This window comes from Phoca vitulina, unplaced genomic scaffold, assembly GCF_004348235.1.
Source record: "Phoca vitulina isolate PV1807 unplaced genomic scaffold, GSC_HSeal_1.0 scaffold9, whole genome shotgun sequence".
Classification (NCBI taxonomy): domain Eukaryota; kingdom Metazoa; phylum Chordata; class Mammalia; order Carnivora; family Phocidae; genus Phoca; species Phoca vitulina.
Genome location: NW_022589712.1, coordinates 40,164,194 through 40,185,499, shown reverse-complemented (window position 1 = coordinate 40,185,499; position 21,306 = coordinate 40,164,194). Strand labels below are relative to the sequence as shown.

At 35.4% G+C, this 21,306-nt stretch overlaps 2 protein-coding genes across 3 annotated transcripts in view; one reads left to right on the top strand and one right to left on the bottom strand.

Moving 5' to 3' along the window:
- The window catches only part of HSF2 (heat shock transcription factor 2), a 35,376-nt gene extending 19,086 nt beyond the window's left edge, over nt 1-16,290 (top strand). The window contains exons 6-13 of one of the 2 annotated variants that reach the window (XM_032407973.1): nt 520-581; nt 1,511-1,598; nt 3,178-3,326; nt 3,742-3,981; nt 4,589-4,694; nt 9,111-9,164; nt 12,156-12,240; nt 12,678-16,290. In XM_032407973.1, coding sequence (XP_032263864.1) covers nt 520-581; nt 1,511-1,598; nt 3,178-3,326; nt 3,742-3,981; nt 4,589-4,694; nt 9,111-9,164; nt 12,156-12,240; nt 12,678-12,970 — 1,077 coding nt within the window. In that variant the 3' untranslated portion in view covers nt 12,971-16,290. The remainder of the gene's footprint in view (nt 1-519; nt 582-1,510; nt 1,599-3,177; nt 3,327-3,741; nt 3,982-4,588; nt 4,695-9,110; nt 9,165-12,155; nt 12,241-12,677) is intronic. The other variant, XM_032407974.1, reaches the window with a different exon arrangement.
- A 2,274-nt stretch (nt 16,291-18,564) lies between these two features.
- The window catches only part of SERINC1 (serine incorporator 1), a 34,403-nt gene continuing 31,661 nt past the window's right edge, over nt 18,565-21,306 (bottom strand). Inside the window, exon 10 of the mRNA XM_032407972.1 lies at nt 18,565-20,160. Coding sequence (XP_032263863.1) covers nt 20,025-20,160 — 136 coding nt within the window. The 3' untranslated portion in view covers nt 18,565-20,024. The remainder of the gene's footprint in view (nt 20,161-21,306) is intronic.

Genomic DNA, 21,306 nt, shown 5'->3' with positions numbered 1-21,306 from the left:
CACCCATGACAGTATTTTTTATTAAGCAATAATTTTTCTAGAATAAGCCAAGAAGCTTTTCCTACCTTGAAAATTTTATGCTCTCTTCTGAAAGAGCTGGCAGTCTCTTTTGCCTCAAATTGTATTACCTGGGTTAAGAAAAATGTTGCCTGTCACTTTTTTTTTTTTCTTTTTGGTACATACTTGGTTCTTAGCATCAAAACAAGTAACTGAGCTGAGTATTGGGTAGATATGGATGGGTGGGTGGATGGATAGATGAATGTCTTAGGCATCTTGGTATCCTAGGTAGCTGCAACTTTTATTTTATGACAGGTTATTCTTCTGCCTGGAAACTGATTATTTCTTTATATAACAATTGTAAGATGCACCGAGATTGCAAATTTGTTAACATGTGAGAAATTATGTGACTTAGAATAGAAAATATGTAGTATTTGAATTAATTTTATAAGACTTGTAATATGGACTAAAGAATTAGAGGAGTCTATGATGGAAAATTTTTTGTTTATATTTTCCTTTTAGATTGTCCAGTTTATTGTTACATTGGTTCAGAATAACCAACTTGTGAGTTTAAAACGTAAAAGGTAAGTTTTTGTTGTAAAACACTTCGTTTGACCTATTCATGGACAACTAAACATTTTAGTGTTTAACCATGCATGGCCTACATTTGCTTAGTATGTCTGTTGTCCCAGATGAACAGTCCTTCGTTGTTAAATTATACTCTCAGCATTTCAAAAGTAGTGTTATTTCTTCCTGCTGTCATGCTGCTAATGTTTTTCAGAGACAAGGATAGCCTAAATGGTCACTTTACAGACACATACATAGTTAATAAGGAATCCATTTTTATTCACATTAGCAGTTTAATGTAACATTAGAAGGCTTGACTGAGGGAAACTCTTAAAAGAAGGTCATATATTGAAAAAAAATCAAAAACTTTTTACTTGATCTCTCATGTTTAATCCACTAATAAGGAATTTAAAAACCTATATATTGACTATGGCTTGTGATACCGGAAAGTGTTAGTAACTGCCGTTGTCACAACTAAAGCTTAAGACGGATAGTGGACAAAGGAATAGTTGGAAGGAGAAAAAACTTATCTTGTAAGACTAAAGTTTTAGCAAAGCTTGGTTATGGTTACACCTTATGCTATGGCCTTAAGTCAGCTTCCACAAACTAGTTCTTATATCATCTACTTACTTTTTACTATGTAAGTACAGTTCATAAAGAGTGATACAGTTCAGTCAGCAATGAAGTATATCCAGAGAGAGTAGTTTATTGTATTTATTTTAACAAAAATAGTACAAAAGAATGGTGAAATCAAAGCCCTAGACACAGTCATCTCCTAGTTTCTGTTCCTAAGATGTGACCATTTTTAAGAGTTCATTGTGTATCACTAACTGAAATCTTTTATTATTAAAGTGTGTATGTTCGTGGGAGGGTAAAATATTAGAAGCAGTTGAAATTTCTTATATGTTTGCTTCACTGAATTTCATGAATATATTCTGATTTTCAGGCCTCTACTTCTAAACACTAATGGAGCCCAAAAGAAGAATCTGTTTCAGCATATAGTCAAAGAACCAGCTGATAATCACCATCATAAAGTAATTTTTTGTTTAAATTCTATTTTATATTTGTTATCTCAAACCAATTTTTATTACAGTATGCAGTATTTCATGCATTCAAAATTTGCATTCAAAGTTCAGTGAATAATAATCTAAGTGCTCATGCTCCAGTTTTATCTAATCATGACATTTTTTTATTATTTGCTTTAGATTATTTTAAGAAATAAACTATTACAAATATAATTGTTTTAGTTGCCTGTTCCCAAGTTTGTTTTTTGCCTCCTCTTCAGTCTCTCCTAGATAATCATTATCTTGAATTAGTATTTATCATCCCCATGGTCATTTTATATGTGTGAATTCATGAACAGTATATGGTATTGTTTTCTGTGTATCTCAAACTTGATATAAGTGATATCATTTTGCATTGTGACTTTTTCATTTGGTTTTGCTTTTGAGATTTAAACAGATTTAGATCATCTGAACTCTACTACCTGATATCAATTGAATATTATGATAATGTAATTATGCATTTATCCGTTGGTTATTTTAAGTTGTTTCCAACTTTTATTATAAACTGCGTAGGCTTAGACTTTTTAGCAGTTGCAAAACATTTTTGTTTACCTTTATTTTTGTTGTGGACTCTCTGGATCATTTGTCAAACTTACACAGTTGGCAAATCAGTTCAGTCCAGAGTCTACACTTCTTTTAATAGATGATTGTCATTGCTACATTCAAATCTTAGAATTCTAAATACTGCTTCAGATTTGTTATTAAAGTACCAAGATTCTTTTTCTTGAGCAAATCAGAGTTAACATCAGGTTTTTCTTCCCACTACTGTTTCTAAGTAAGCTTACCTAACTATTGTGTTTTTAGGATTGAAGACTCAATGTAAATGGGTGAAGATTTCTTAATTTAACTGGATTTATATATTTTTAAGTCCTTTACATATTTTACCTCAGATTTATCTGCTGTTGAGATTTATGGATTTTTGCATTATAATAGTTTAATTTGCTTTAGCGAATTGAATGTTTTTTTATTTAGGTACCTATGATCTGAATATATCTGTAGCAGAATAAAAAAAAATTATTGCTAAAAATTCAGGCTGACTTTTAACTGTGGAATACTTGTAATGGTTTTTTTTCTATTAATGAAAGCATTTCCTATTAATGAAAGCATTTAATAAGAAAGAATAAACCATATGTCAAATAGAGTAGCTTCACTATTTGACATATGGTTTATTCTCATCAGCACAGTGGCCATCTGGTTATGCTTGAAATTCCTGGTGAAGTTTTAAGACTTTTTTTTTTAACCCTTTGGATATAAAAAATACTTTAAAATGTGAAGATCTTTCCATGGAATCATTCTGAGGCATGCCACCTTCAAGATTCCTTACAGTAAAAGAAATAGTTAAGTAGAATAAAGTAACACACCTCATACCTTTGTGAATTGATACGAATACCAATTACTGTGAGTCCTGTTAGGGCAGAGCACATAGCTAAATTGTTTCCTTAACATTTAGTAAACAATGAGTCTCCAATTAGCACTTTTTAAATGGTATATTGTTTGGTAGTCAATATAATTTCAATTTTTGATATATTTTTTCCCTGATTTTTTTTAGGTTCCACACAGTAGGACTGAAGGTTTAAAGGCAAGGGAGCGGATTTCAGATGACATCATTATTTATGATGTAACTGATGATAACGCAGATGAAGAAAATATCCCAGTTATTCCAGAAACTAATGAGGATGTTATATCTGATCCCTCCAAGTAAGGAAATTATGAAGTAAAATTTGTGAAAATATTGGTTACTTTTGTTATCAAAGAGCTAAATTCAAAACCACTTTACTGTATGATAAACTACTCTGTAACTCATATTTGGATTATTAAACTGAAAAAGCCAAATTATTTAACCAGATGTTCTCCCCTCAGCAAAAAGACTTCCAACAAAAAGTAATGAGAATTCTGATTTTTTAATTTTGGAGTTAAACATCTTTAATTCATCCTTTGTGGTCTCGTATCACAGGATAAATCAATATTTGTGGTTAAGCTACTCACCCAAGGAAATTTAAGCCTTTTAATATGTGTTTTGGGGAGAAAGCTTCCATGGAGGATGAATGGACAGAATGAATTTATTGAATGCATTTGAAAATGTAATTGGTTCTTTCTCATATTGCTGATTTAGCTGTAGCCAATACCCTGATATTGTCATTGTTGAAGATGACAATGAAGATGAGTATGCACCTGTCATTCAGAGTGGAGATCAGAATGAACCAGCCAGAGAATCCCTAAGTTCAGGCAGTGATGGAACCAGTCCTCTTATGTCTAGTGCTGTCCAGCTAAATGGCTCATCTAGTCTGACCACAGAAGATCCTGTGACCATGATGGATTCCATTTTAAATGATAACATCAATCTTCTGGGAAAGTGAGTGCTCATGTAGATGTTATCTGAGTTTATTTGCTTTCTTTGTTTACTTCACTTGTTCTCTTCTCTTTGAATGATCTTCCTTTCAGGTTATGAACCCATGTAATCTATCTTTCTTTCTTTTGGTCAGGGCTGAGCTCTGCCAATGTTTTTTTGAGAAGGATTTAATCATCCCAGGAGCAGTCTGAGATTTTCTTGGCAATTCCTTAGATTTCTTTAATGAGATACTTGTTTTAAATGTCCATAAAGCGTGTGTGTATGTGTATTTTGTGTTTTTATCAGGACTGTGGAATAACATAATCTCCATTAAGGGACTTACTTTATAGGATAAGGAAACCAGAAATTAGTAGCATTAATCAGTAATAAGAAGTTAAACATTTTATAATTTATAGTGTAGAGGAAAAAAGATAAATCAGACTGTGTTGCAGAATCCATTTTCTATAAATACTAAAGTTTTGTATAAAGGCTGTGAGTTCTCAGTTAACCACATTTTCAGGAATCTCAAATACTGAATAGGATCTCTTAAGGTTAAGAATTTTGTAATGTGATTTTAAATGTAAAAACAAACCTAATATTTGATATATTTTTTTAATCTTTTTTTGCTTAGGGTTGAGCTGTTGGATTATCTTGACAGTATTGATTGCAGCTTAGAGGACTTCCAAGCCATGCTGTCAGGAAGACAATTTAGCATAGACCCAGATCTCCTGGTTGATGTAGGTACTTTGAATAATCTTTGCTGTACTGGCAGTTTGTGTATTTACGTATATTGTTTATAAATCAGTACATCATTTTTTGTATTCTCATGTTTTTGCATTTTCTTTTTTTAAATGAATGATTTTGTTTATCAGAAACAATGAGCAGATGGGTTCAGGACAGTGATTACTACCCATTTCTGAATAGCAATTCAGTTAATCCTCCTATAGCAACATATCAATTCTGTTCAACAGTACTACTAAATCCAGGTCTTCTCTGGACTTGTTGCCGTATTTGTTTTGCTCTAGAATAAATTGTCACTGAATAGAAATAGGTGGAAATTAAGTAATAGAGTTACTTGGGCAGGAAACAGCATGGAGACACTTTTTAATACTTTGGGAATTAATGTTTTCCACTCAAATGAATTATATTTTATTATATTTGCTATATTTTTAAAAGTTTTATGTCCTGAGTCCTAAGGTTATTCTGTTCCAGTCCCCACCACCACCTACATGAACATGACTCCAGTGTTATCTGCACTGTGAATCCTTATCTGCCATTTCTGGCACTATCTTTCTTGCTCTCTTCCCTCTTGCTCCTACCACTCCTCTCTCCCTTATGTGGCTTAGTCCCATCCAGATGAATGGTCCCATCCAGATGAATATTGTTCTCTCCATGATTTCCATTTTCTGTTGTAAATATGTTTCTCTATCCTGAAAAGTTTTGTTGCTCCTTTTTTTTTTTTTTTTGCATTTTCTGCCTTAAAATGCAGCTCTCTCACATCAAAATATTCTGTAGTCTTGTCCTTTTAAGAGCTTTTCAGTGAGGCTAAAAGGAATTAGTCCTTTCCTACTCTTCAGTCTTATTAATTTGCCACCTTACCCATCTGCCTCTCAGTCTTTGTCAATATCCATGATTTGATTATCCTTTCCAAATCATCAGTATATTACAGGATGTATTTCACTTTCTTTGAAGATTTCCTTTCCGTACTGGCCTATGTTATCATCCTAAGTGAATTCAACATCCATGTTAATGACCTACTTTAATTTGTTAATAGTAATTCGTCAGCCCTTCTTGATTCTGTCAGTCTTTGTCCCCACCCTGAATCGAGGGACCTTTTTAGAATAGCTGTCCCTTAGGTCATAAGAAGGAAATAAAATTCTGTAATTCTGACTCTCTACAAATCCTTTCAGTCTTCAATTAGATTATTTTAATTTAACCTTGGAACATTTATACTTGTCTGTCCTCAAGACCTGATCTAGCCCACTCTTCCCTATTCACAGAGGATAATCACCATGCCCTGCTTCTCTCATAAGCTGTGGAATCTCATCTTCTTTTTTCTTAGAGGAAGTGCTTACTTTCTCTTCTTAAGCTTATTTGTACACCTGCCCTCTGCCTCTCTGTTTTTCTGTCTCTGTCCTTGATCTTTCCCATCTCGCTTCAGTGAATACAGATCTCCATCTTAAACATTTTGATGTGTTGCTCTGATCATTTACCATTTTGCTTCTCTAATTCTTTTTACTACAAAACTTTAGAAATGAGTGGCTTTATTTGTTACTTTTTTTTTTACTCTATATTTCTTTTGAAACCCTGCATTGTCTGGCTTATTTACTGTAAGCCTGTGCTGCCTTGGTTTATCCATAGTGAGTAGGCTACAGTTTTTTTAAAAATCAAGCCGTTGGGCTAGTAGGTTTGTTTTGAATTGACAGATTTGGGTTTCATTTGGCTCATGTCACTTACTAGCTATTTAACCTTGGGAAAGTTCACTTCTCTTGCCTAGTTTCCCCATTTGTTAAATGTGGCTAATACCTAATATGAAGGGCTCTTGTGGGGATTATAAATAATTAGTGCTATTATTTTTAATATTGGTTATTTTTGACAGTGGAACTTCTGTTGATTTTAGAGGCACTGAACTTCTTTGTTTTTTTTCCTGTCTTCCTAACTATTCTCTGTTTACTCTAAGAGCTTTTCTTTTTCCTGTTTTCTATCTGTGAGTATTCCCCAAGGTACCCATTCTTTTATCTTTTTATTCTATGTCTCTTCTTTTTCTATCCTTCCTCTATGAAGGGATTTTGGCTTATAGGATTGCTCTCAAATTTATATCTCCAGCTCTTAATAGTTTTATAAAGCAAACTTTGCTTGAATTCTAATTCCATGCCTTTGGGATCATCAGTTAAGATCTTGCCTTAGATTATTTGTGTTTAACCCCAAACTTCTCTTTGTTCTCTAAATGAGCTACACTTCTCAGCTTTCTTATTTTCTGTAGTGGTATCAGACTTCCAGGAGGGTAATCACTGAGTCATTTTGGTTTCCTTATCTTTAGCTCATTGTTCATCAAGTCCTGTGTATTTTCAAAAATAGCACTCACAGATCATCCCTTTCTGTTGCCTCCGTCATCTAAGACCTTCATTATTTCATCCTTGAATTATGCTGATTGTAAAAATCACCCATAGGTTGCCTTGTTCTCTGAGATGGCAAAGATGGTAAGGACATGAATAGGTATGCTGAGTTCAGGGGTTCTCTGCAGAGTTCAGTTCTGAGTGACTGTGTAGAGTCAGCAGGAGAGGCCTGGCTTTAGGATTCAACCAACTGTGTCAGCTCCTCATGTATGGTCTACTTTTTTCTGCTTCACACTATGCATCTGCTGGGAATACGTGAAGGTATCCCTGATTTATTATTACTGTTTTTTAAAGATTTTATTTATTTATTTGACAGAGAGAGACCCAGCGAGAGAGGGAACACAAGCAGGGGGAGTGGGAGAGGGAGAAGCAGGCCTCCCGCCGAGCAGGGAGCCTGATGCAAGGCTCGATCCCAGAACTCTGGGATCATGACCTGAGCCAAAGGCAGACGCTTAACGACTGAGCCACCCAGGCACCCCATTATCCCTGATTTAGTGGGTGACATTGGATGGGGCAAAGAAGGAGTGAGGAGCTTATACTCTACAGATGCCACTTTCAGTAGGGACAAAATCTGGTCAGGTCTCAGAGGCAGTGACAAGCTGAACTTGGCAGAGATTAGATTGGCGGTCATGTAAACTATCTACTCTAAAGGACCTGAGTCTCTTCCTTTTCATGGATTAGTAGATAGTATGAAAGGGGGGAAATTAAAAGAAAAGAGCTGGGGATATTTTTAGGGCTATCATGAAAGTGGAACTTTTTTTTTTTTTTCTTTTGGAAAATGGAACTTTAAGGAGAGGAATCAAATGTCTAGAGACTGTGGAGGAGTGATCTATCTGCATTTCGTTCTAGCCTGTGAACCATTTGGTGTGTTCATTCTCCTAAAATGCTTTCATCACTGTATTTCCTTGCTCAGGCCTTTTCCAAGGCTCTTACTGCTGACAGAATGTGGCCTTATGCTCTGACCGGCCTTGGCTTTACTTCTTGAACTTTACACATATAACTTACTATTCAACTCAGAACTTTTATGTTATTTGGACTGATCATCTTGTCTACTGCTAGAACTTACCTCCCGCTCCCCCCAATCATTCCTTCTCTGTTATTGCTAATGTTATAATTTATTCTTCCCTCCATTCTCTCCAAGTCCTAACCATTCTTCAGTGACTGATACGTGTTGGACAGCTTCATCAAGACTTTTTGTTTCATCTTTGTGTGTGTGTGTGTGCATGTGCATGCGTGTGCATCCATGCACACACACAATTTTCTCCTTTTTCTTCTTAGTACTTTTGATCCCCACCATCCATTAGTATTACAATAATGGATTGTATCTGATATGCTGCTATTTGATATTGTTCTTTTCTTTTAGATTGTAAGCTCCTAGAGAGCAGGAATAGTGTCTTCATCTTGTATTCTTCATGATATCAGTTATTTCTTAGATGCTCAATAAATCCTTATGGAATGAATGAAGCTTATGACTTAAAAGTTATGTCTGTAAACTGGCTGGACTGAGGCATGCAATAAGCAGTGGTCTTAGCATTTACGTCTTCTGTTGCTAGGTGAGGTGAAAACCAACAAGGAGGTATGCCGTTTGGTCACAGGGCTCTGTTTGAGGTGTAATTTAGGAGCCACCGTCATAGAGCAGATTCTATAAATTTCTCACATAATTAGCAGTGAAGGCTGTCAGGGCTAGGAACTCGGTCCTGGGTGCCACTTAAAGCCAAAGGCATTTAGATAGAAAATAATAAGGAAATGAAGGAGAGGAGAAGTTGGGCAAACCACTCTTTGTCTTAAGTGATTTGCCTCAGTGTTTTATAGAGAAATTCTTACAGCAGCTGATGCATGGGCTAGCTTGCTCTGCTTTTGTATGTTTTTCTTTCTGCTTTCCTGCTTTTCTCTTTCAAACTGTTTTACTGTATGAAAACTTCCTAGTGCAGGAGCTACATCTCTTCACCCAACATGGCTGTATAAAAATTTTGAACACACAGTTAATTCTTTTTTAATATTTTTTAAACTTATCATCTTTCTTGTTTGGTCTTTCAGCTTTTCACTAGTTCTGTGCAGATGAATCCCACAGATTACATCAATAATACAAAAGTAAGTTTTAATTCATGTTGCTCAGGACCCATAGCTGTAAGAATCTGAAAAAAAGTCCTAGTAAGTAGAGAGCAGTATCACTCCCAGTTACAAAAAGCATTTTGTATTCTTACCTTATATGTGTGATCAAGATAGTAAAATTCTAGATGAAAAAATAGCTTTTGGTTATGGGGTGAGTCATTGCCCAGTTCTACAGGCACCTGTTTGATTAACTATCAGTACGAAATGAGCCCTCAAAGTGCTGGGAGATCAGCTGACTTAAACTTGGCATGTTCAGGTGTATCACTGAAATAAATTATTAAAATATTTCTTCATGTTTTATGTGCTTCAGTTTACATTCTTATTCCTTCTATAAACAGTTCAGCATTTTTTACTGAAAATTCACTGGTACCATATTCTTAAATAAGTTCCTTCATTTTATTAGCATGCCATAAAAGCTCAGGGATTTGAACTAATTTGTACTAATTGTAGGTAAGGCAAGTTGAAACGATGAAGTATGGATTTTGGACATTTTTTTTTTTAAAGTAATGGTTTTGTTAGTTTCCTAGTTCCAGTTGGGATTAGCAAATGTTGACAGGAAATTCTTTAGAACTGGTTTTTAATGAGTAATAAGGACAATTTGACATTGTTAAGAGCAAGTGATTAGAATCATTCTGTTACTTTGTATATAGCTTATACGATAGGTGTTTTTACAATAGGTGTATACTCTGTTTATCTTGCATTTATACCAAACTGTTCAATCCTATTTTTTTATTGAATACAAAGGTGTAAATCAAGTCCTCTGAAATTTGTACAAATTCTAGATTAGTGAATTTAAAATTTTATTTTGGTTTTTGTTCTTTGTCGTCTAAAAATGAACACTTAGATATAAGTGATTAGAGTGAGGGGGTAGAATTTTTCTAATGTCATGTGTGAGGATAGCCTGACCAGATTTTCTACATATTCAAAGTTATAGCCTGGGTAACTTAGAGTTGAAAGAATTTGTGAGTTTTTGAATTAAAAAGTTGATTATACATTGAATATTTGGATTTTTTTTTTAAGTAAATAGCACCTGAAATTTTTTTTTTTTAAGATTTTATTTATTTATTTGACAGAGACACAGCGAGAGAGGGAACACAAGCGGGGGAGTGGGAGAGGGAGAAGTAGGCCTCCTGCAGAGTGGGGAGCCCGTTGCGGGGCTCGATCCCAGGACCCTGGGATCATGACCTGAGCCGAAAGCAGACGCTTAACGACTGAGCCACCCAGGCGCCCCGAATATTTTGGATAATTTTTATCGGGTTAGCATACTTTTTATAAAAGGCCAGTTGGTAAACACTTTGAGTTTTGCAGGCCATATGTTCTCTGTCACAGCTACTTAACACTGTAATTGTAGTGCAACAGCAGCCGTAGACAATACGTAAAAGAGCGAGTGTGGCTGTGCTTCAGTAAAACTTTATTTACAAAAACAGGCAGCATGCTGAATTTGGCGTGTGGACCACAGTTTGCCTGGATTTATATTGTAAGTTTCTATGTTTCACCTCAACACACTGGGTTTCAGTAAATATGGTATTATTAAATGTTAGGTCTTAAGGTGAATGAACCCATATCATGCATTCATTTAGTGAATATGCTACACTGTTTGTTTATTGCTGCACATTCAATCATTCTTTATTCTTGGATTATCCTCTTTATTCCAAAACCAATAGCTTAATTACAGTTCTCAGGAATAACAGTTAAACAGCAAATTGCATATTATTCTATAGTGCTATAAAAAGAAAATGACTTTTCATTATAGTTCTAAAATCTAGATTAATGTTTTCAAATAATTGGCACATCAGCTGTCATTCCCTTGCTCATGACAAGTATTGTATTAACATAGATTACAACACTTTTTTTCTAATAAATCAGGATACTTGTACTCTTTAGTAGTAGAGCCATCTAAGTGGTCACTACTAATGAATAAGAATTTGTACGGGAGATGAATCCCCTTTGTCATCCTGGTTCTCATATGTTTTAGAATAACAGTGGCATTCTTGAAAACTGCCTATTTTAAAAAGTAAAAAATAATGATGGTATTATTGCATTAATGTTTATTTATTGCGATTGCTAAATCAGAAATGTTTTTATGTACATTTTTGGAAAGGTTTAGTTTATTATATCTTGGGGCCATTATTTCTGAATCTGGAAACTTGCACTGCTTCATTTTATGATGAATATCAGGGGAATCATAGGAATTAGTATGTTTTTTACACCGTATATACTTAACGAGCATGCAAGTGTCTGGGACTTAAAGCTATTTAGGGAAAATTGTGAACCTCAGCACCTCAGTTTGAACATCTTTGAAAAGAGCACTGAAGAACTAAACAGCATTAAAGGTTTAATCCCCTTTACAGTCAGATGTGAGGAGAGAAGACTGGTTCAAAGAAGCAATTTAAATGACAGAAAAGAACTTGAAAGAGTCTCAAAAAGGAATTGAAGAAACTTCACCTCAACTTTGAGGCTTCCAAATACAGAAATAATAGTTTTAAGGATATCACCATGTCATCCTGAGCTACTCTAAATATGTTCACTTATGCTAAGTATTCTGTTTGTGAGTGAAATGAGTAATACACACTTTTAATCAAAACTGTTTGAGTTTAATTGATTAAAGAATTATCTCTTAGTTTGAAACCAGCCATCTTTGATTCATTCCCATCTTTTACCTGTAACAAATTCTGTCTGTTCTTTTGAAATGCCCCCTCTTTTCATATTTAACTGTCATCCTAGTTTAGGTTCTTTGTTTCAGCCACTGATGATAGCAATAGTTTTCTTAACCGGTCTTAACCAGTCTTACCTATTCAAATCTCTTTCTCTCTCTAGTTCATCTTTCCTGGTGCTCCCCTTTCCCCTTTATTTCAGATAATATACCAATATTCACATACTGTACCAGTTTTTTTTTTTTAATTTTTTGCTATTTTTAGGAATATATAAAATGTGAAACAAGTATTTTTTATATTATTTTTTCTCTTTTAGTCTGAGAATAAAGGATTAGAAACTACCAAGAACAATGTAGTTCAGCCAGTTTCAGAAGAGGGAAGAAAATCTAAACCCAAAACAGGTAGGTATAAATGTAGTATTAGCTTTTACAGATTTTTAAAATTAAGAGTACTACATAGAAACTAATGTGAGCCAAGGAAAGTCTTTGCCATACTTAACAATTGAACACGGAATGTACTGTTCTCAGTTCTATGCATAATGTATCAAGGTTTCAGCTTATAGAAAAAATTAAATTGGTGAGGTACTAGTTCTTTAAGTCTTTTTTTTTTTAATTTAACTTTAGGAGAACGGAAAGAACTCTCTTAACTGTTGAATAAAAGACTTAACTCTTCTGACTAGTACATTTTAAAATTTACTGACACAAAGTATCATATTTCTTGTTTGGGTGTATAAGGGTAGTGATTGCATATATGCACAGCTGTTTCCATTTTTTCCACCTTCAGCTTGAACTCTGTAAAAGCTGGTGATAAAAGAGCATTTTTCTAATCTTTATTATAGATAAGCAGCTTATCCAGTACACTGCCTTTCCACTTCTTGCATTCCTCGATGGGAACCCTGCTTCTACTGTTGAACAGGGGAGTACAGCATCATCAGAAGTTATGTCCTCTGTAGATAAACCCATAGAAGTTGATGAGCTTCTGGATAGCAGCCTAGATCCAGAGCCAACCCAGAGTAAGCTTGTTCGCCTGGAGCCATTGACTGAAGCCGAAGCTAGTGAAGCCACACTGTTTTATTTATGTGAACTTGCTCCTGCACCTCTGGATAGCGATATGCCACTTTTAGATAGCTAAATCCCCAAGAAGTGGACTCTACATGTATATATTCATCAAAATGATGAACTATTTATTTTAAAGTATCATTTGGTACTTTTTTTTGTAAATTGCTTTGTTTTGTTTAATCAGATACTGTGGAATCAAAAGCACCTTTTGCTTTTCTCACTTACACACTCTTGCAAAGCTTTCAGATGTTACTCAGCTACGTAGGTACACAAAATTTAATGCACATTGTTGGCATTATCTTTAAGTTGGGTTCAAATGGCCATTTTTCTCCAGTTGTAGTAACTTGGATTTCTTTTTACATATATGCCCATTAACCCCAGTTAAACTTTTGTTTGTTTTACTTGTTTGATGCTGTCTGTTTGCATTGAGTGTAAGTCACTAGAACTAATGGTAAAACTCTTAAACCTTTGTCTGTTCCAGTTACTTCTATCAAATATTTTTCACTTGGCTTATTTTTAAAACTGGGAACATAAAGTGCCTGTATCTTGTAAAACTTCATTTGTCTCTCTTGTTCAGAGAAGTTCATTCATGTTCAAAGGAAGGGCAAAGTATACATGAGTGCTTGCTGTCAGATAGGGCTCCAGCTCCATACACATAAAAAGAAGGGGGATGGGATGGCGTCAACCCCATCCATCTCGTTGGACTAGTTTTAAGTAAAAGTTTTCTGATTTGTTTGTGTTTTTTTTTGAACCATACTATTTAGTAAAATAAATATAATGAATGTTGCGTACTAGTGTCTATTATGTGTCTTCTTTAGAGGTGACACCCACATGTAAAAATTTTTCCTTTTTATAGGAAGTAGACTTTAATTGTAAACTGTCTGTTGTCCATTATTGAGTCACATCAAGATCTTTGTGCCTCATCTCGAGATAGACTGTGTATTACAAGAAGGAAGGAACATAGAGGTCTCTAAACTTCCATGTGTTTTAAAGTTCTTCTGTGTTAAAAATTATATTGGCTTGCTTTCTATATTTCTAATAAAGGACTAAGAGAAGTATGCCTCTCATTGTCCCAAATGAGATAACATTATCACTGGATGCCACCCAAAGACCTGTAATTTTTGCCCCTAGAGAAGATGAAACAGTAACACTTTCTCCCTTTGGAATAGTTGCTCAGTAGGCTTATAGAGGCTTAATGCAAGGCAGGCCCCTCTTTTATCAAGTTGAATTCTACCTTCAGGCAGAAGGCTGGAAGCAGAGCAGTTTATATCTGAATATTTTATAGGGCCATTTAATGAGTAATTACAAATTTGGCCTTTCTCTTGGCCATATTCTGTCTCTCTATATCCTGGAATTTCTCTTACTATGATGTAAATATTCAAAGTAAAGCCTAGCAGAGAGAGAGAGAGAGAGAGGAAACCTTTCCTTCGCAGATCTTAAAACATTTGGCTCTGACAGTGGCATCTTGGTGAACTAATTCAAGTCCCCAGAAGTTAGTTTCTACATAAGCTATAGAGGTCACTTTCCTAGAGATTGTTAAAAGTGAGAACAAGAATTTAGAGCCTGAGAGAGAGAACTTTAGAGATTATTCCCTTCTCTTCTTCAGTGTGGAATATGATTAAGTTTCTTCTCCTGGGGGACATTTTGGGGCTTTAGAAGTCTTGTAAAAATCTTGAAAAACTTAATACCTTCTAGTACTTTTTTAAGTTGAATTTAAAAATTTTCATCTTTAGTTGGAAGGAATTTAGGGTATTGTTAATACTACCACTTAAAAAGAAAATTGTTACTGTTTAAAAATAGTTATATGCTTTTTAAAATGTATCTAAAGGAATCTAAATACCATATTGATTTGATATCCGTCATCATCCATTCCACTTCTCCCAAGAATTTTATCCTACTTTTATTATGTGTGAAAGTTATACATCGAAGATACTGTCACACTTCTCTGCAACTAAATTTGAAATTGTTTCCTATAACCTTAAGATTCTAAGCATTAAAGAAGTTTGTGGCCAATTACACACAGTTCATCAAAACAGTATAATTATCCAAACCATTTTCTCTATCATGCAGTTAGATTATTTCTACTCGTAAACAGGGTGGCTGTGTAACTGAATTCTGATAAATAAATCGGAAGTGATGTACAGAACTTCCAGGTCTGGTCTGTGAAAACCTCCCCTCTGCAATCCTCCTTGCTCTTTTACCCCTCCACTAGCCTGATGCAGAGGAGTATGTGGCTTCTGAGTATACATTCAAGAAGGAAGAAATTTGGCTTCCTGAATCACTGCTTAGAAGAGAGCCACCATCAATCTTGGACACCTATTGTAGACTTCAGGTGAGTGGAGAATAAACTATGTTCTGCCTTTGGATTTTTTTTTTTTTTTTTTTTTTGGGTTGATCTTAGTGTTCGCTAATACTCAAATTTTAGCAGACATTAAACAGTAAAATTTTATCAGAAATAACATTTTTAGTGAACAGGTCTCGATGAGGGGGGAAAGAGTACTTCTCCAATTTTTTTGTATCTGAGGGTGAAGGTTATCACTCTAAGAGCATCAGTTTCATTCCTTTTTGTTTTCATAAGTGTACAACTCTTAAAAACTTTGTAATACAAAAAAATGTATGATGGAATTTTGTTATAGCACTATCACTCAGTCCTTTGAACTCCTTCAGAATTATATACTAGAACTATTTTATTTTTTAATGACTTACCAGCTGGTGACTTAATTAGATCATCTTTTGATTCCTTGAAAGTGAAAAAATAGAAACTACCTGAATTGCAACAGGATTTTTTTCCCCCTAGTGTCATTCTTTCTCACCAATATTTAAAATTTTATCTTTATTGGGTGTTCGAGATTTTATCCGAAGTGCCTTGGTAAGATTCAGAATGTGTAAGAGGTACGTATTTGTTAAATGTGGAAAGTAATTGTTAAGAGGGACGATGCCTTGATGTCCTTAAGGCATCTTTTCAGGCAGATCCAAGTTCAGGAAGGAGTAATAAGGAAATTGAAGATCTGGAAACTGATTTCTCTAAAAACTCTTGTTTACCAGAGGAAGTCTCTGTACTGTCTGGAAAACAAGTACCACAGTATGAAGACCATTAATTTTGAGACTGCTCCCCCATCTTCATCCCCTTTATAACTTTCTTTCACTTAAGGGGGGGCGGTTATAAGTATTGCCATCAGAAATCACGTATGACAGCTGTATGTTCCCTTAGGGTGTGTCACCTTGTTTTTCATAGGGATGGTATACTCAAGTGATAAAAGGCTTAAATGTGAAAACAGTCTTCAGACTGGGAAGATGACAAAATGATATTCATTGTGATGAACATACACAGAATGTTGTGTTTAAGAATTAGAGCCTAGGGCGCCTGGGTGGCTCAGTCGGTTAAGCGACTGCCTTCAGCTCAGGTCATGATTCTGGAGTTCCAGGATCGAGTCCCACGTCGAGCTCCCTGCTCAGCAGGGAGTCTGCTTCTCCCTCTGACCCTCCCCCATCTCATGCTCTCTCTCTCAAATAAATAACAATCTTTAAAATAAAAAAAAATTAAGAGCCTAAATATTCATTTCAAGCACATATGAAATATTTTTTGAGAATTGGTTGTATATTAGGCCATAAAACGAACAAATTTCATGGAATTGGTATCAAACAGACTAACTACAATACAAACAAACCAGACCTTTACAGTTTTGAGTACTGGCATCGTATTTTGTAGAGTAACCTCATTTAGGTTTCCTGTTTTTCCCATGATTAGACAGGAGTTCATGGGTTTGGGGTAAGAAAGACCACAGGGGTGAAGTGCCATTTTCACCATTTATTTATCCTACTGGTTTTTTCTCTGGAGAATCCTAATAAGGAACAAAAAGTTCTCTTTGTTTTACATCTTAGAACACAGAAAATCAAGGGTGTAAGAATGGAGCATCTGCCCAGTAAATGGGGATGCTTTCAGAGCTGTTACAGGGCAGTACTAAAAAGAAGTGTGTTGAGCTGGCCAAGTAGTGACAAGTTTAATATAAAGGAACTACAACACAGAAAAAACGTTAGGTCTTTTAAAAATTGATAAATTGAAGCTCATCAAAATTAAGCACTTCTGCTCTGCAAAAGACCCTGTTCAGATGGAAAGACAAAGATAGACTAGAAGAAAATATCTGCAAACCATTTATCTGATAAAAGATGTGTATCTAGAATATATTAACTCAAAACTCAAATTACAATAAAAAACCATCCAGTTACAAAATTGCCAAAAGGCACGAATAGACATTTTACTGAGGACCTATAGATGGCAAAAAAGCAAATGAAGAGATATTCAACATCATTAGCCATTTGGGAAAGGCAAATTAAAACCACAATGAGGGGGGGTCTGCCTTCAGCTCAGGTCATGATCTCAGGGTCCTGGGATCGATCCCTGCATCGGGCTCCTTCCTCAGCGGGGAGCCTGCTTCTCCCTCTCCTTGCTGCTGTGCCTACTTGTGTTCTGTCAAATAGATAAAATCTTTAAAAAAAAAAAAAACAAAAAACCACAATGAGGGGCGCCTGCGTGGCTCAGTCGTTAAGCGTCTGCCTTTGGCTCAGGTCATGATCCCAGGGTCCTGGGATCGAGCCCCACGTCGGGCTCCCTGCTCAGTGGGAAGCCTGCTTCTCCCTCTCCCTCCCCCCTACTTGTGTTCCTGCTGTGTCAAATAAATAAAATCTTAAAAAAAAAAAACAAAACCAGAATGAGGTAACACAATATTCCTATCAGAATTGCTAAAATTAGTGACCCCAAATGCTGGCAAGGATGCAAAGAAACTGAATGGTTCATACATTGATAGTGTGAACACTCTGGAAGATGGCAGTTTCTTGCAGAACTAATCATTTAACCCACCCACAAGGATTCTCCTAATCCCTGGTTCCAAAGAACCACTGATTCTTTATTTTCATCACTGAAAGCGTATTATAATAAATGAAATGATACTCTATGTGACCTTTTGGGATTGGCTTTTTAATACAGTTGCATACTTCCTTGGAGATCCAGTCAAGTTGTTTGTGTACCAAAAGTTCATTCTTCTTTTATTGTTTAGTAGTCCATGGTATAGATGTACCACTGTGTGTTTAAACATTCACCAGTTGAAGGACTTTTGGGATGTTTCCAGCTTGGGCCATTGCAAATAAAGCAATGAATGTTCGTGTACAGATTGTGTGAACATAAGATTTTTCTGAGTAAATGCCCATAGCCATTGTCTTGCCTGTAATATTGGAGAAATCATACCATTTTAAATTATTGAATAAAGTACTAACCCTTGTTAACTCATATGAAATAGAGTACTTCATTTCTACTTTTTGTTGTTAAGGGACTTTTTTATGTCATCTTGTGTCAGAAAGCATCCATTTGCAACTTAGGAAAAATGCCTACAGGACACAGATATAGAATATTTATCAAATGAATTAAAAATATTCTCCAAACTAAACTGGCCCATCTACTAAAGGCTCTTTAGGAGAACGTCACTTTAATTACCTGAGATCCAATTTCAGGGGTTACTTATAGAGGACCAAAAGGGTGTAACTGCCACCTTTAAAACAATTCAGGTTTTCAGCACACAAATGGACAGTTAACCCTGTTTCAGGTTCTTTCATATACAGAGAAAAAAAGTAGGTCTGAGTATTACAGCCACCTAAATTTGAGTTGCTACAGAATTAATACACCACACACTTTCTCTCAATTCATTTATTTAGAGATAGAACACAGCCATTCAAAATGATGGAACACAGTATCAACACACAGAATAAAGTTGGGGAATTAAGTTTAAGTTGAATTGTTCTCTCTCATTTTACATTAATAAATACCTTAAAAGAAGCAAATGTAGATTTTTAAGATTAAGACACTAATAACATGTACAAGTAACTAAGTTTCTAAGTTAACTGTCATACTGCTTGATTTTCAGGTTGGAACAATTGTAATTATAATAAACTATATTTCAATTAGATGGCAGCAGATACAAAAGCATTTTAAACATCTTCTGAACTGTATAGTGTACTATAAGCAGTTTATATTCTATAGCATTCCATCATTCTCCTGGCCTCAGTTTATGGGTAGAAGGCAAGCTGGACACCAGCAAATCACATAACAAATTATCCACCACTAATGAGGTGTATAACCTATTATGCATGTATTTTGAATATAAGTTATTTTTGAAAGCCAAAAGAATACCAGCTATTTTGGGGAAACTTGGGATTTCCCAGGTTGGTCACTGATTAGCTACAGTTTTCTTCATTTTTAAAATGAAGGATTGGACTAGATTTTACCTAAGTATCTCCTGAGGCTTAGTATATTACAGTTTCATCCTGTCAAGTTTACCACCTTTGATTTTCAAAATGAACTTTCAAAGTGCCCCTTCTAACCCACGATTATCTTTTTCAAAAGCTCTGTCTAAATCCTTCAGAGTTCCTAACATCTCCATTGAACCTATACTTTTGCAAGTGTTTGTAACGACTAAAACAAAGTTGGTATGTTGGTATGAAAGGCCATCCCTACCCAGGGAAGATTACAACCTAACTGGGTATTCAAATTAGTAACCCACCACCACCAATCTTTCTATGAAGCCTCTGTCTCTTAATCTCCATCATAATTTACACTGTTGTCCATCAAACACTCCCTACCTGTATATATTCCTTATCTTCACATCAAGGGAAAAACCTGAAAAGATTTTTCAGACAACTTGTTTATACAATTTTACAACAGCCACGTTCTTTGCAGTCTCTTGTAGGGCAAGGCATCAAATATTTCAAAAGGCAGCCATACATTTCCTTTTATACTTTCTAAAACAGGGACTAGCACAATTTAAAAATCAAACTGTCAGTTCTGTTTTTACTCTTAATTTCACAGGCACAGAGCTAAGGATAAACCTAACAATGTCCACTTTTCCTAACTCACCACCAGACTCCTAAATCTCTCCCTTTGTAATTCATTCTAACACATGTATCAATGTGTATGGCAAGAATACAATGAATAAAATGGCAAGCGATAAAATCTAATTCATGCCAGAACACTGGAGAAGCTACATGGGAAGCACACACATACACAACTTTACAAAAGTTGGGAATACTGTTAATCTCAAGCAATGATCAAAGTGGGACTTTCATGCCAGAAGTCCCGTTCAATCAAAATCACGATTTGTAAGAACAAGTGGTGCCACTAGTGTCCAAACATACAACACGATGCCAATCCAGCTAGAAGAGATTTTCACCCACACCGCTGTCCACTGACTCTTCATCTCACGAGAAGGCTCGTACCTAAAATTTAAGAAAAAAATGAAAGGGAAAGGGTTGGATTATCAGCTATCATGCTACTTATTTAGCTTTACTTCAAAGGTGTTCTTTGTATACAGTTTGTGATAACAGATACACAATTGCTGAGCTAATAATCTGTTGCCCTACTTGCCATACTACTTTAATAGCTAATGTGAAGGTAAAAATCAATTTCCTTTAAAAGAGTAAAGGACATTGGCCTCTGAAGTAGCCCTTTTACTAATACTCAGAGGCTCTTTATGTACAGGTCCTCACTTTCTGAAAGTTTGTTAGGCCACTCTGCTTTTACAAAATACCTACGTGAGTAAGGTAAATGGCTTTTTTCTTAAAAGCAAAATTTCTCTTTGGGTTTCTTTCAGTTAACAAAAACAGGTACTAATATAAGTTTCATAAAAATGAAGTAGCGTAATACAAACTAAAACAAAGTCGGGGGGAACCTGTATTTTTGGCTTAGTAGTCAGAGATAGCAGAGAAATGGAGTGTGATGCCTGGATAAGTAAGATACTGTTATAAAAAACTTATCAATCCTAGGGGCGCCTGGGTGGCTCAGTTGGTTAAACGTCTGCCTTCGGCTCAGGTCATGATCCCAAGGTCCTGGGATCGAGTCCCGCATCAGGCTCCTTCCTCAGCAGGGAGCCTGCTTCTCCCCCCGGGGAAAAGGGATTGAAAAAGACTTCTCAATCCTATCCTGTATAGAAAGTATAATCTGTTCAAAGTGTATATATATGGGAACCGCTCTCCCACCTTCAGCCTTTTCAGATTTAAGAGATTCAGAATACATCCCAAATTTACCTACTCTTTGTGCAAATGAAACATACCAAAAATATTTTTCATCTAAAGTTTTGGGTTTTCTTTTTTTTTTTAAGGTTTTTAAGTAATCTTTATACCCACCATGGGGCTCAAACTCACAACCCTGAGATCAAGAGTCACATGCTCCTCTGAGCCAGCCAGGTACCCCAATCTGAAGTCTTAACGTTTAATATTATCTGACAGCCAAAGCTGTGAATTACTGAACACTACATGGATTCTTATCACTTAATATGCTGCAGTGTAGGAATTTTAAAAAATACTTATTTTTCAATAGTAAATGCCAGTAAAGTCTGCTCTTAAAATGAAAAATAATCTTTTTTC